Consider the following 15,947-nt stretch of genomic DNA (forward strand, 5'->3'; position numbering starts at 1 on the left):
GCGATTCTTTTTTGTGCTCGCCATCGGCTAATGTAGCTGCCTTTAGCTATACCTGCGCCCGCTTCCGACTTTGTGTCTCCGCTGGGAACGGCTTTTTTATCAGGGTAAAATCAGCACGGGCACGGAGCTTTCCCCTTATGCGTCCGTCCTGCTTCACGTGTAGACACGCCCCCCATCCAATTAATTTTTTAACTACAATTTTGGTCTGGGTTCTTTGTGGGTGTGGGGTGCAGTGATTCCTGCTCTAATCCTCCTTCTCTAAGATCTCCAACTCTTCCTTCATTTTCAAGGGGCCGTGCATTTGTGGCCTTTTAGGAGTAGCTTAGAATTTCTCAAAGATCAGGGCAAGTTAAAATAGCAGCTACATATACTTACATATACTTGCTTACCATTTAATAGATTTTACCAATTTTATTTACACCCCCCTCTGAGGTTTAGCTGTTCCACTGCCATTGATAAATCAGTGACGGATCTTGATAATCTTTTCAGATAATCAAATTCAGATCACCAAAGTTACCTCTTAGGACAAGGTGAGTAAAGGGAGCTTAGGAATATTGTACATTCTGCTGTTTTCCAGATCTATCAAACCTCCATCTGTGTTTATACTTTTATTGGTTTTATATTGGTTTTATAGGTGTATCTTTCTATCTAGGCTACAAGTTACATAAGGGAGGTTATTCTGCAAGAGGAGCAGGTTATATTTAGAAACATTGGGATAATAGTCACTCTCCTATAGTTCCAGGGGTACAATCACTCACCCCAAATCTCCCCCTAACTGGCCTTCAGACTGGGCCCCCTTAGCTCATAACAAGGTTACAGATATATAGAAACATTGGGGTAACAGTCATCCTGCTATAATTCCAGGGGTACCCAGGGTACAAATAAACACTCACCCCAAATCTCCCCCTAACTGACCTTCAGGCTGGGCCCCCTTAGCTCATAACAAGGTTACAGATATATAGAAACATTGGGGTAACAGTCACCCTGCTATAGTTCCAGGGGTACCCAGGGCACAAATAAGCACTCACCCCAAATCTCCCCCTAACTGGCCTTCAGACTGGGCCCCCTTAGCTCATAACAAGGTTACAGACTAATGGGGTATTTTACTTGTTCAATAACACTCAAATTCATCATTTCTCTCCCAGTATAGGAAATACATTGCCAGCCAATCGGGGACTGAACACTACCGGTTTCAATATAATTTGTATTTTCTCATTAAATCAGGCTGATTTATACAGTATTTGATTTATATATTGTACAAAGCTGAGAGATGTTTATTTTCTCTGTTGCACAAATCGCTGTATTCACAACTATACTCAGTGACCAACACATATCATGATAATCTTTTTTTTTGCCAATTGGCTTATTGTTATTGCTTAATGGTGTTTTCATTGTCGGAAAGTTTTTATACATATTTTTTATGCAATTTGTCTCTATCATGGTGTCCCTCCCCATGATCATGTCTGACCATTTTCTATTAAAGGATAAAAGAATCAACAAATATGTTTAATTAAAGTTTATTATTTTATTGGTAAATCAGTTACAAAGAACAAATACATTTCACAGGTCTATAACATCAGCATTTTACAGTAGATCGGTCTTTGCGGCAAAATCTGTAGGTAAGAATAAGATTATGTCAGTATATTAATCAGCTATAATACAGTTAAATAAAACAGACTCCAAGGGGGGTATTTACTAAACTCCGAATACAAAAATCCCAATTTTTTTAGTATAATATCAAACTTTTAAAAAATTATTATTTTTTTCAGTAAACCCTGAGGATGGAAAAAGTCCAAATTAGAAAAACCGGGATCTTAGACCTGTCGAGGTTGCATATAAGTCAAATGGAGAAGTGTCAAAGTTTTTTTGATGTGCGCCTGGTTTCGTGCAATTTTCGTGTGAAAAATTTTCGTGAAAAAGTAATAATAAATACACAGAAGAAAACCTGTGCGGATTAGATCAGGGTTTGCGGCTGGAAATGTTGAGATAAATTGGACTTTGATAAATAAGGCCCTATCTATAAACCTACATGGAACAATCTAAACAGATATAAATCTCACCATTAGTCCATTGTGCAACAAGGTAGAAAAGGTTCTGCAACTCAATGTCTCTGGCACTTCCATAGTATTACACAACGTCGGGCATCACATTTCTTCTATTCAAAATATTTCAGGCCAGCGTTTTGAAAGAAGTTGTCCAAATATTGCCAAGATGAAATTAATGCGAGGTGGCCTTCAATCCCAGCGAAAGACAAGAATGATTTGGCCAGATCGAAACTAACGTCGTATCTGACAAAGTTACAGTTCTCGTTGTGTAGAACAGGCTCAAGGAGGTTTCGGAGCATCTCATTGTAAACAGCTCCTGAAAAGGAAACGGCACTACATTGTTATATAAATACACGGTAGTCTTTCCATCCGACCAACAAACAATGACCTTGGATTTATCCAGCAAAGACTTGTGCACCTTCTTAATGTGCAGGAAAGATTTTTAATAAAATGTACAGCTGGAACTATTTAGCAGGGGTCAACTCTCCTCCAGCCAAGAGGCCTACTTTCCTTAATGTGTTGCATGATCTGTGATAAACAAACCTGTAAAGAATCACATCAGTGTGCAAGGCATTGTGGGAGCTGTAGTCTTGGCTGGAGGAGAAGTGGCTACTGCTTCAGTGGTACATGTACTCTGTTCAGTAGACGTATGTTTAAAAGTGAGACCTTACCTAACTCATCTCCCTTCACAGCATCTTTGCACATTTCAATACGAGCGGAGTGATAGGGAACAAGGTAATCTTGTAACGCGCTCACGAGAATCACATTCTTGAAGTGCTCCAAGCCTGTAATACAATAATATTCACCATGAGATTCCAGAACAATATAGACGTATCTTTCATGAAATCACGGGCATAATACTTTCAATAAGATAAATTTCAAATCACTATGTAAGTTACTGAAGAGTATTGGGTCCATGTCAGGTCAATGGTAAGACATGGAAAATCTCTTAAAATACTACCTTGCTGGTTATGGTTAAAATAGTTCCCAAAAGTTTCTAATAAAACTTTCAGATCACAGCAGTTTTATTTTAGGGTTTTATATGATTTAATATACAGATGAAAGCCATACGAAAGACGGGCCATATGTCTTACCTTTTTTCTGACTGAGTTTGTAGAGGAAACTTTGTCTTGGGTCTTTGTGATCTGATAATGCCATCTGAGATACGGAGACACCTATATGCAACCGCTTCTCTATCCACAGGCCTATAACAAAAGAGATGCACAGATTTATTCATTGTATTATATAAAAGCATGTTAAAGTTCATTGAAATGTAGGTGTGGGGTTATATTATCAGGAAACACACTGCATCTTGAAAGTTCTAAAATACAGACGTGATCTTTCCCAAACATAATTTGACATTTTTGACTTTTGTCCTATCATAATGATAAATGAATTGTACTTGATGTAAATGAAGCATGGTTAAATCCATATACATATATTACTTGTTGTTTCTAATCTTTGAGTTACTTGTCAATAATAAAGCAATGGCCAGTAAATCCCTACCAGTTTTATAGAGAAACGAGTTGGGGTACAGAAGGCCCATATGTGGTCCACCGAAGGAGAGGTAAGTGTGCAGGTTTCCACGGTAGCCTTCAAATTCAGGTCTCGACAAGGCTGAGCGTATTATTAGATTGCCCAAAGAAAAGCCGATAAAGCTGCGGGGAGAGAAAAGTAACATTACTATATAAAATTCATATATATAAGAGATTATATAGAGATTTTTTACTCTAATTACTGTACCTGATCCTGGAAATAATGAGCTTCTTGCTTGTTATGTACTGTAATATTTCATTTAGGAGACTGCTGCCTAATTTATCAATATCACCAGTGGTGCAGCCCTGTAAAGAAAACACAAGAAGTGAAAAATAAATATTGCATCAGAATTAAAACAAGACATGCACAGAGACCGACACTAATGAAAACATTATAATTGCCACAGTTATTTAACGGTGTATAAAATAGTAATATTAAAGGGCCTGTCTGCTAACAATCAGCAACAATAATCTTCTATAAGACCTATCCACTTCCCACCTTGTCAATGCGACATTTTTCATGCAATTTAATATAATTTTTCTATATATTTTGAGATACCAAACCCTACAGAAGACATTTCTGTTCAAAAGGAATTGTCATTGGTCGATCTATTTGTTACGTCAATTTGTTACAGACCAGTTGTTACAGTTATATATCAGAATGATCTTTATGGGCCCCACTATAACTGATAATTTCATATTAATCATCAGTAAACCAATAAAATACTAATAATAAAAGGATTTCCCAGGATAGTTACATTTTATCATCATTGCCTATTAGTTCCCATTGAGCTGAGATGGATAGAATGTTTGAACAGTCTCATATAGGAATGGAGATGACGCCTCAGAACTAGACACACAGATATACGTACCTCGTTGCAACAAGACATTAGGAATTTGATTTTCCCATGTGTCACTCCAGACTCGATATGAGGTCTTATTAATAGAAGATCAAGTGCGGAACCTAGAGTAGAAATAAAGCCATTAATTTTAACAGGGCAGGGCAATGGTAAATCATATGACAAAACACACTCAAGTGTTCGTCTCAGAATCAAATCTTTAAAATTTTACTTACCACCCAAGCCGTGCGCACTGACTATTAGATGTGTTCCGTCTTCACTACTGGAGTCGTCTTTGGAACCTACAATAAAATAAAATAAGTCAATTTTATCAAAGTAATGTCCTCTTTCCTTTGAAATCAAATGGGGAAATCAATGTTTAACTCACCAGTAGAACTGCTCTGCTGTTTTTGTGTAGGTATAAGTCGCCGCCAAACGAGTTTCTTTTTGCTGGTTTCTTGGAATAATCTACACAATAAAAACACACAATGTTGGGTGTCCATCAGCAATATTAGCATTTATTTTTGCTCTCTGTGTGTGTTGTTGCTTTTCTACTCTATGAGCTAATATTCTAAGAAAATGATATGATGCATTTCTATGTATACATTATACATCCCCATTAGACACAGTGAGTTACGTAGGCCCTGCCCTATAAGACTGTTGGGTCTCACATTGATGTACATTTCTTAACTGTAGCTCACTTTTAACCCATAACAGAAGAAAAGTTAATATCCAATATCTTCATCTTTTTTACATATAATGATAAAATTAGGCATATTTAGAGTAAAATGCAAGTGATGTCTGATGTGAATACTTTCACTGTTTGCATGAAGAGATATATATATATATATATATATATATATATATATATATATATATATAGTATTTACAGTATCAGATTGCATCAGACAACATTAACTTTACATAAGAATAATGATTTATAAAAAGCACCAGCCCCAGTAATCAATAGCAACCAATTAGATTCTCCCTTTCCAATGGACGACCAATCACATACTGATTGGCTACTCAAAGTTACTTGTCCTGGTGGAAAACTTACAACTTCCATTTCTATGTAATGCGCATAGTAAGTGCCCTGTCTGCTGCCTCCCTCTCTTTGTAGATATATAGATAGATGATAGATATATGGATAGATAGATGATAGATATATGGATAGATAGATGATAGATAGATGATAGATAGATAGATATATGATAGATAGATAGATAGATAGATAGATAGATAGATAGATAGATAGATAGATAGATAGATAGATAGATGATAGATATATAGATAGATGATAGATATATGATAGATAGATAGATAGATAGATAGATAGATAGATAGATAGATGATAGATATATGATAGATAGATAGATAGATGATAGATATATGGATAGATAGATAGATAGATAGATAGATAGATAGATGATAGATAGATAGATAGATAGATAGATAGATAGATAGATAGCTATATGGATAGATAGATAGATGATAGATATATGGATAGATAGATGATAGATAGATGGATAGCATTTCTGTATGTACAATATCACATTCTTTACCTGATCCTGGATATGATTAGGCTGTTAGATTCCACAAGTTTTGCAATTTGGCTCAATAGAGAATTAGCCACAGAATTATATTCATCCAGAGTTTGATCCTAAGAAAACAAATAAACAAACAAATATAATTAGTAATTTGAAATAAATGCAGCATTGCCTTGAAAACCAAAGAATTAGAAGACTAACTGAGACAATGCCTTGGCCATTCTAACGACTATTTTTAAAGCCCCTTTCCTATAACAACTTATAGGGGCTGATTTTAATAAAATATCAAAATAAAACTTTGATGTGACAAAGCAGATTAGACTGTATTTCCTCTTATCATTTGGCTGCTACAATATTGTTTCAATAGTCAGAACCAGCTATGCAGGAAATAACAAGGGGCAAGCGAATAATATATTCCATAATCATTTCTCCCTCAGTTATTGATCTTGTTCCACGTCCCAGCTACATACTGTACCTTGTTTCCTAGATGTCCAATGACAGCAGTTCTTCCACCGAGACATCCATATACAAAGGTAATTATTGCTTGCGGATCTGTTGTATCTAGGGTAAAAATAAGAACATGGTTAATGTTCAAGTCAAGGTAAAATATATGTTATATTCATATTTCCCACCTGAAAAGATATAGTAAAAAGGGAATTACAATAAGTAGGTCTCATCCTGATATGCACAGATATTCCTTCATTTGATCCGTTGTCTAGTTCCATGCTCAGAGTAAACTCCTTGGAAGGGTTGTTGGAGAAGAATTGACTTATCCATTTCCTCAGTTCTTTTTTAACGTCAAATAACCTAAAAAACACAAAAAAAAAATATTTTTAGGCTAATACCGATATCTGTAAAACTAACTGACACCAGTGGGGGAAATCCAAATTTCTAGGTGAAAACACATAAACCTGATTTAACAATAGGGTATTGACTAAGCAAAATCTAGTCTTAAGTATATATACATTCTCTATTTGCTTTAGTAAAGCATGAGAAGTCTGTGTCTCTTGGATTAAGAGTCTTGAGCTCCAAAACTAAATCATTTGTAGAAAACAAATGTCCCCAATGAGGTGCTTGAATGCCATACCCAATGGCTCGGCCTCTGCTAGCCTGGCTTTATGATGAAAAGAACTTGGGGGGATGTTACATTCTTATAAGCACAGTGAGAATATGACCGCTCAAGACTCACCCCACCACGCAACAACAGGCCTATGATTAAGCGAATGTCTCCCGCAATGCGTAAGACGATTTTGTTACCCTAATGTTGCAATAAACTCCTTCAAATTTATCCGGAGTGCCGCTTGTATTGCTCATTTTGATTCTTATGAACAGCAACAAAAATCCAGTTGTTCCAGTAAAAGCCCCGTTATCTTTTATAGCTGAATGCAAGTGACTATATTGCACGATAACTAGTGATCCTGGGATTTATACTTATTTAGGATTGTTATGGCCCTTTATATATTTTACTATTTGATTTTATTTACATTACATTTTGTGTATTATATTTATATTTGTTAGGAATCAGAACTTACCCTTTCCTCAAAGACAATGGCATGGCATAAAAGGAGGGATTTAAACCATTGTCTGCATCGATAGCTGACAGGAGTGACATAATTCTCTTGAGGTTATCTTCAATACTATCAACAGAGGATGGTTTAACTTCTGCTGAACAATCGATAACGTCTTCTGAACAATCCATAACGTCTTCTGAATAATCTACAAAGTCTTCTGAACAATCCATAAACTCTTCTGAACAATCCATAAACTCTTCTGAACAATCTATGAACTCTTCTGAACAATCTACAAAGTCTTCTGAACAATCTATAAAACAAAATTTTTAACGTTAGCAGGAAAATGCCTTCCCATCCACACTCATATATAGAAAAGTGATATTATCTTTCATTCAGTACGTCATCTCAGTGGTTCTATTGTACAGAGCGGTGGGATACGTTGATACTTTAGAAATACGTATTTAATAGATAATAATGAATGGAAGGAGTTCTGGATGAACAACTGTCACACACTGAGGCAGCAGCACCTGTGGATTCTTTCCATACGTACCTATTGCTTCAGGCTCTAAGTACCGGTCTTCAAAGACAACGGGGGCAGATTTTGATACCATGTCCGTGTCCCGGCACTCGAGACAATCATCTTTTGGAGCTTTTTTGACTTTTTCATAAATCTCTTTGTGGCTTTCGGTTCTGCAATGAGAAACGGGTATATTTAGAAATAAATCACATCCAGAGATCAGTAAACTAAAAACTGAGGGATGGAATAAAAAATCTGGAGTATCCAAAAGCAACCAATCCTATGATTTTAAACGCCTGAAAATCAGGCCAATTACATCTGTTGTTTGGTTGCTAAGGATACTAGACCATTTATTATATTCCCATTTATTATATAAGTATGACAACAGCATGACATTTTCATATATAAACATCACTTGCAAGTAAAACTGTAAAGGACCGTAAATGTCCATAAAATGTGTAAATGTAATATTCCCCAATCAAATAAGAACTGGCTTTATCTAAACATAAATATTTGAAGAAACACCATGTACTCACATCTTCTCATCATATAAAATAGCTTCTTGTTGGGGATGGTCAGTAGAAAAGAATAATTTCTTGAACTTTTCTTCCTATAAAACAATAAAATAGACACAGTTCATAAGCACAACCTTGAGAGATAGCGGCAATGTAAAACAATAAATGGAGTCGCACTGAAGATTGAGCACTAAGCTTCCCCTGCCTTAAAGCCTATTCAATGCGCTTCTTACCTTTATTTGCTTCTTCTCTTGTTCACTCTCGAAGGAGGATTGAAGAAATTTTCCCCACAGATTGAGAAGTTGAGCTGATAGTTCTATTAGGCTGCTATTTATTGCGTCTGCCAGATCATTGGGGTCTTCTATTTCCTATGGTTAAAATATTAAATAATCAACAATTTGTGTAAACACAGAGAATACAGTATGTAAAGCACTTTTTAATACCCCAATAGTATAAGGAAACTAGTTTGGGGTGACAGGTTAGTATGAGATTACAGAATAAGCAATGAGCAAATTTACCGTCACTTTGTCAGATAACTCACTGAGCCGGACTTTCAGATCCAGTTTTTCTGTGGAGGAAACAAAGACGGCATTATATTACATTTCACAATAATGTTTTGTACATCTAAGAATATAAGTTTATTCCCTTTCCCACGTGTGTTACTTTGCTGTTGTGATGTAAAATATGGAGTGGATCAGACTGGAAAGGAATGAGATCCCCTAGGATATAGCAATGGTGCAACAGAAGAATCTAATCTTGGGAGTTTTCCAGGTGACCTATGTCATTCTCCAACATCTGTTACCCACCACAGGGAACATCTCAATAAAATGAATAAGAGGAGCCTTGTTAGACATGTAGGCAATAATTGTAGGTGCCCAGTTACTCGCGGTGCTTCCTAATGATGGTGAGTGACCTAATATGAGTAGCGGGTGTTTTACCATTTGCCACTGCCCTAATATTGACTCTGTGATGATATCAAGGCCAGTGTGTAAACTAACGGTCACTTTGGGATACCTAAATGTGCACTTTGTTTGATCATGCCCATAATCTTTCAACTTCCAAGAGGAAAGAATGTTTTCATTGACTCATCAATATCTATTATCCATTTTGGATGTTGGGTGGTCAGAGAAAGGTCAATGTTTAAATGAACTAATTTGAACAAAACCTAAAGAACAGGACAACTAGGTGTCACAAAGTAGAAGCAATCACATACCAAGATCCAGCTTGCATGAGGAAGGCAGCGTTTCTGATACGGAGATGAAATAACTGTACAGTCCATCATAGGAAAGCAGCAAGCAGGATCGTAGTGTTGAAAGGAAACGGTAGGCATGCTGCAAGTATTTCTCTTCTATCACAAAGCTTTTACCCTAAAATAGAGAAACAGAGTCATGAAGCAAGAAAGAAAGCAAAGAGGACACAAATCATTACAAGATGGTGCCCTACTACCCCACAGCACTACTCTTTTGCCAGTTAAAGACATCGGTGAAATGGTGAGACTCGTTGGGGTTCAGGAGGAGGGAGGGAGGCAGTTAGTGGGGCCTGGGGTTGTCTGTAATTATAATTCCACTCACATAACTGTTTTTACCCTCTGAAAGGTTCAAATACAAATTCATGTTTGTTACTTACGTCTGCTGCCAATTTCTTTTTGAAGTTTTTGCCCAAAATGACACTTTCCACTTTCGTTTTTTTAGCCTTTGTCCACCGGCTGGGAAGAATTCTTTGGAATACTGAGTTTTTCTTGGAAAAGCTATAAAAACAACAAATACAGATGATTGTATTATCTTGAAATTGATATTATTTCTTAATGGAATAGTAAAATAATGTCATCATCTCTATCTGACAATAACAATCCGTGTACTTACGTCTTCAGTGGGGGTTGTAATACAACCAACAGGCCATGAACAATGATTGACAGCTTTGAACATGACTCAAACACTATATTCGTCTGGCCGTGAATCCCTCGATGCAGGTTAAAGTGCAATTTCATGTCCTCACGCCACATTGGTGCCGAACGCTTACATTTGCTTAATCTGTTCAGATAAAACCAGAAGATCGATGTGTTAAACACAAATCAGATTTCACTAACCCATCAGTCTTGTTAGCTTTATTGTATTAGAATTAATTATATGCTGATTAATTGAACAGAACTGATGTAGATAGTGATATTCTGAGACAATTTACAATTGGTTTTAAATTTAAATTAAAAAAAACTATTAAAAATAAATAATGAAGACTAATAGGAAAGTTGCTTATAATTAGCAATTCTATAACATATGAAAAGTTAACACAAAGGTGAACCACCCCTTAAACTGCTCAGGTAGAAAATCAGTTTCTATATGTAAGTCTAACTGGCCAATACATGGGGGGTTGGGGGAATCTAAACATTTTCCAGTAAAGCAAAAACATTAGAGAAATGGGAAAGAAAGGAATTACAGCACAAATATAGAGTCAGAGTTTTAATCTATTCTTCAATTCTGATCATTTCTCTACTTACTCTTTATGATTTTCTGCATAGTAAAGGCCAAAGTTCATCTTGCTCTCCAGGGTATTCAGAGTCTCTTCAATCTGCCATTGTAGAGAGAATAGAAGAAACATAAGATACGGTATACGGAACACACAAACACAAAGCTGATCTAAAAGACTTTTTATCACTTACTTGACTCTCATCCAGGAGGATATTAACGGTGTAGATCACAACGTCGTCAATTCTAATAGCGCGTTTGGTTTTCTTTAATTTAAATGCACTGCTGAAAAGGACACTGCCCTCAACTGAAGCCGGATACTTCACGTTATCTAAAACAGAAGAGTTTTAATCAATTTACCAAACTATAACACAACAGAGTGAACAAAGAAGATTGTCAGCAATAAAACTCCATATGCAGAACTAGGTAACGAGGTTATAAGTAACAAGTACCTTCAGTATGGAAAATCCTTGCTTCGATTGTGTGAGGGATGCTCGTCAGAATCTCAAAGGATGTCTTAATTTGGTAACATCTAAAAGCAAAAACAATGTGACATTAAAATCAAACTCTCTCTGCTCCTCATGAACACGTTCTGTTAAAGGGGACGTTCATTTGCCTGAATGTTTCTATGTGCTCCTTTCACTGCTACACAAGCCGCCCTTTGCTGCAGTCCATATGTAGGGGGTTATTTACTAAACTCCAAATGCAAAAATCACAAAAAATCGTGATTTTTTTGTTTATAAAATTAAACTTTCACGAATCACGAATTTTTCTGAATTTGTTAGGATGGAAATGTCCAAATTGGAAAATCCGGCATCTCAGACCCATCAAGGTTGCATATAAGTCAATGGGAGAAGTCCCAATGATTTTTTGATATGCGCTGGGTTTCATGCAATACCCCAAAGTTTTCAGAGTTTTCGGGTGAAAAATCCGAAAAAAAAGTGAAAATCTGAAGAAAAATCCAAAAAAATCGTGAAAATCAGATTTTTTCCAGCAAAGCACATTTTTGGGAAAATGTAATAATAAATAAGCGCAAAAAAAAACGTGAGCGGATTTTATTGGAGTTTGCAGCAGAAAATACTGAGATAAATTTGGACTTTGATAAATAACCCCCACAGTGTAAATGTAATTTCTATGAAGGAGATGCCAATCCAAAAACAATTGGAATATGATGCTCAATGTCTAAAGGACCTAAAATGATTTTACTGCAGGGCCCAGTAACTTGCAGTTTTACTATTTACTCAACACTGATCATAGGACATTGTGAGTATGTGAGAGCAATTGCCTTACAAGCTGCCATATTGAAGTATGCGCCAAATCTAACATTCAACTCAGTCCTAGGAAGTTTTTGGAAGATTTGGATTCAACCAAATTGGACTCCTTAAAGCATCAAGACACACTTACCCACTTTGAAGAAAAAACGGAATCTGGAATTGCTTTAGTTGTAATGAAAATTCAAGTGTAGCTTGTACTTTTTCCATAGTTATTGTTGTTTCAGGTTAATCTACTAAAAAGCAAAAGAACAAAGAGGAAAATCATGTTAATGCTTCAAATCATCTGATAATGTGGCTGTAAAAGGTGTTGTACGTGTTCCCTGGTGTGTGTAGGTTTGTGTTACATGTGAGGAATAAACCATCCTACCGGCCAAACCCAAATCTACAAAGCTGGAAACGAATGAACATTGCAAAATGCACTTTTTTATCTGTCTCTTTACTGAAATATGTTCAAATGTAATAAAATTCAAGATTGCAGGTGTTTTTTTTCACTTACCTAGTAACAAAGATGAAATTGAGAAGGAAAGAAAGAAAGAAATAAAGAAAGAAATTGAGAATATTGAGAATAGAAAGAGAATTGAGAAAAGTCGAAGTAAAAGCGGGGAAGTTTTTCTGCGATGCGTCACGATGCGAAGATGCAGGAAAACTGATGCTTAATATGTGTTTACTGACTTATCACAGGATGCCTTGTGATGTCATAATGGCACTGACTTGTTTACTGATGCCGTTGCCATGGTGACGATGATGTCATAGTGGTGCAGCTGTAAGGCAAGTTGAAGTGTTGACTGAACGCAACTGGTGATGTCATAATGGTGCGTCATGTGACCCGATGTCCAGCCTCCCAGAGCTGCAAACAGCTGTTTAACTGCACATCATATAAATGAGCCTGACGCTCGTAATGAGCTCAAATGTCTTTCTCTTATTAAATATCTATATTTACTGACTGTTACACAAACGGACGATATCAGCAGAAAATAAGTGAGGCTTGAGGAACGGATCAGTTTAATCACGACCATATCAGTCCTCATTCCCCGTGTTTATTCTGCCCTTATACAGGACTTTATCTGGACTTTTAACTTACACTTTTAATTCATTCCCTGCTATTTGTACATTTTCATGTTTTATTATTTTGTGGTTTTTGAGTTATTTTTGAGCTTTTTATCCAGCAGCTCTCCTGTTTGCAAATTCAACAATCTGGTTGCTAGGGTCCAAATTACCATAGCAACATGCATTGATTTGAATAAGAGGCCCCTGTTTGATAAGAGCAACAACTGTGTGTGATGTACAAAATGTACAGTAATAGTTCAGAGTAACCCTGCCATGTGGATCCGTTATCCGGAAACCCATTATTTAGAAAGCTCAGAATTATGGACTCTATTTCATCCAAATAATCCAATTTTCTAAATACGATCTCATTTTTCTGTGTAATAATAAAACAGTTGTTTGTATTTGATCCCAACTAAGATCCTTATTGGAAGCAAAACCAGCCTATTGGGTTTATTTGACATTTATTATGACTGTCTTGCTATAGCAAAATAAAAGCACCTTGGGAAAGCAATTGAGCAGAAAAGGAACCATTATTGGCAATATATATATATACTTTATGTATTTCATCTGTAACTTCAACTTTATAATAATAATAATAATAATAATAATAATAATAATAATGGAATAACATTGAAAATGGCAAAAGGTGGATTGTGTTTGTCAGTAAATGTCTCAGTTGGATTTTACAAGAAGGCAGTAGCACCCAGACCCCACGTACAGACCAGTCACTATGTTGGCCCATGTATTGGTCTAGGTTTTTTTTTTATTCATTTAAAAAACAATTCCCTCCTCATGAGTTGCCCGACCACATTCCCACATTAAGTCATACTCAAATGAATTGTAATATCAATTTCCACTTTAGTGTAGCTACATAGTCACTAAATGACTCCCTATGAATTAGGAAAGTCAATTATTACACTTTGAAGGAAAAAGCGTATTTTTACATTTAAGGTTTTTCTTTGTTTATTTAATTGAAACAATATATGTAAGAATAGAGAGAATGTGCCACATGTAAACAGAGTCCTCAGGTCTCCTTGAAGGTGACTGAACTCGTTGCTACACTGAATACGGGAAGATGTGCGGCCATTGAAATAATCAATAGGATCTACCACTTGGCTTTCTCCATGGGAAGCAGAATGTTATGTCTTCCGGCTTATACATCTCCCATAGTGAAAATAAAACTTATTAAAGATTCCTGAGAGGGCTAAAGTAACTTCAGAAATAGGACATGTTCTTTGACTGGATAAGGAAAGGGTCTTCTTTCCATAAAATTCAATGGATGTATCATTTTTATTCCCGGTATTTGGTTTCAAAGGAACATATTGGGTTAATGTAATAAAGCAAAAAAAATAATATAATAAATAAGCAGGAACCATATTAAGGACCAGTGTAAATGTGGCATTTTATGTTTATTACACCCACTGGGCACCGGTACAACGAGAACAAGTTGTTTTTCACTGTGAGCCTTTGAAAACTTGTATTTTATTATATTTACACCAAGGAAAAGTGGTTCACATCATACAAATTTTAACTCACAACATGTTGGTCAAGCAATAAGCACCAGTTAGGTTATTATTCTTTACCAACATCTCTAATAAAGATCTATATGACCTATATGTACCCGTCCTATTCAAATTGACCTAAGCGTAAGAGTATGAACAATGTTTTCCCCGCTATGAAATGCTCCCGATGACGAATTTACACTTGAGAAACTTCGCCGGCGTTCAGCTGCTGAGACGCATGTTTGCATTTTCGGAAATTAGCATAGTGGTCAGTGTCGGACTGGCCCACAGGGATACCAGGAAAACTCCCGGGGGGCCCAGGTGTCAGGGGGCCCTTGTGCTGCTAAACATTTGGCCTATTTCATGGTCATTCCTGGGGATGGGCGAATTTTTTCGCCTTGTTTCGCCAAAAAAATGACGCCTATAGACTTGTATAGCATTGTGCGTCAAAATCAAAAAAGACGAAATTTCGCTGCGCGACAACATTGTTTTGACGCCCATAGACTTTAATAGCCGTCGGCGACATTTCATCAACGGCAAATTTTTGGCGAAACGAAACGTGTCAAATCCGCCCATCCCTAGTCATTCCCTATTTCTATGAGAACAAAGAGGCTAAATAGATGGAATAACAGATTATAGTATGTAAAGAAAAGAGACTAGGGGAATAGAGGTTGATTGAGAAGAAGGAGTATAATAGTAGTGAGAGTGACCCCTGGTCTATGGTTCTTTGGTGGCCCCTGGTCTAAGGTTTTGAGTTGGGCCCCTGGTGTCCCAGTCCGACACTGATAGTAACGAATTTGCGCCTGATGAAGGTGAAAATTCTCCCTTCAGTGAATTTGCCACAATGTATTTATTGCAGCACATGATCAGGTCTAAAGAACATGCAGCACCATTATATACTTATACATATGTAGTTTTAATGAGCAATGCCCTTTATTTGATTGCAGATTATTCAGAGGGCTGTTCATGAGTGGGAATTATGTGTGTGACTATAGCAGAGCAGTTGTGTTTAGGCAACAAAGGCTGCAGAGCTGATAATGGCTGGGCACATTGAAGTAATGAAACAAATGTAGGATACAGAGTCCACTCAACTGGTATTTCAGTTCAAAAGACTAGTTTTAATTGTTTTGGGGTCACATGTCCCCACACCAAT

General features: G+C 36.5%; 2 protein-coding genes and 1 long non-coding RNA gene across 5 annotated transcripts; all 3 read right to left on the bottom strand.

Moving 5' to 3' along the window:
* Positions 1–1,530: 1,530 nt before the first annotated feature.
* On the bottom strand, positions 1,531–3,314 carry LOC121398363 (protein FAM135A-like). 2 transcript variants are annotated; one of them, XR_005964276.1, is made up of 4 exons: positions 3,140–3,314; positions 2,717–2,830; positions 2,061–2,361; positions 1,531–1,613 (listed from the first exon to the last, which is right to left on the bottom strand). XR_005964276.1 is itself a non-coding variant. In XM_041577554.1 (3 exons), exons 1-3 carry the CDS (start codon positions 3,201–3,203, stop codon positions 2,156–2,158), a joined length of 384 nt encoding a protein of 127 aa, XP_041433488.1. In that variant the 5' UTR covers positions 3,204–3,314; the 3' UTR covers positions 1,962–2,155. The 2 variants fall into 2 exon arrangements, 1 of the variants encoding a protein (XP_041433488.1); XM_041577554.1 differs by lacking the exon at positions 1,531–1,613 and having other exon boundaries at positions 1,962–2,361.
* A 4,608-nt stretch (positions 3,315–7,922) lies between these two features.
* Positions 7,923–9,355, bottom strand: LOC108703901. Of its 2 annotated transcripts, XR_005964285.1 has the most exons (4): positions 9,028–9,355; positions 8,743–8,877; positions 8,531–8,604; positions 7,923–8,167 (listed from the first exon to the last, which is right to left on the bottom strand). It is a non-coding gene; the product is annotated as an uncharacterized LOC108703901 (long non-coding RNA). The 2 variants fall into 2 exon arrangements; XR_005964284.1 differs by lacking the exon at positions 9,028–9,355 and having other exon boundaries at positions 8,743–8,979.
* A 1,665-nt stretch (positions 9,356–11,020) lies between these two features.
* LOC121398362 (protein FAM135A-like) lies at positions 11,021–12,611 on the bottom strand. Its single transcript, XM_041577553.1, has 3 exons — positions 12,376–12,611; positions 11,424–11,503; positions 11,021–11,302 (listed from the first exon to the last, which is right to left on the bottom strand). Exons 1-3 carry the CDS (start codon positions 12,450–12,452, stop codon positions 11,070–11,072), a joined length of 390 nt encoding a protein of 129 aa, XP_041433487.1. The 5' UTR covers positions 12,453–12,611; the 3' UTR covers positions 11,021–11,069.
* Positions 12,612–15,947: the final 3,336 nt, after the last annotated feature.

The sequence above is a fragment of the Xenopus laevis genome, chromosome 9_10L (genome assembly GCF_017654675.1).
Source record: "Xenopus laevis strain J_2021 chromosome 9_10L, Xenopus_laevis_v10.1, whole genome shotgun sequence".
NCBI lineage: Eukaryota > Metazoa > Chordata > Amphibia > Anura > Pipidae > Xenopus > Xenopus laevis.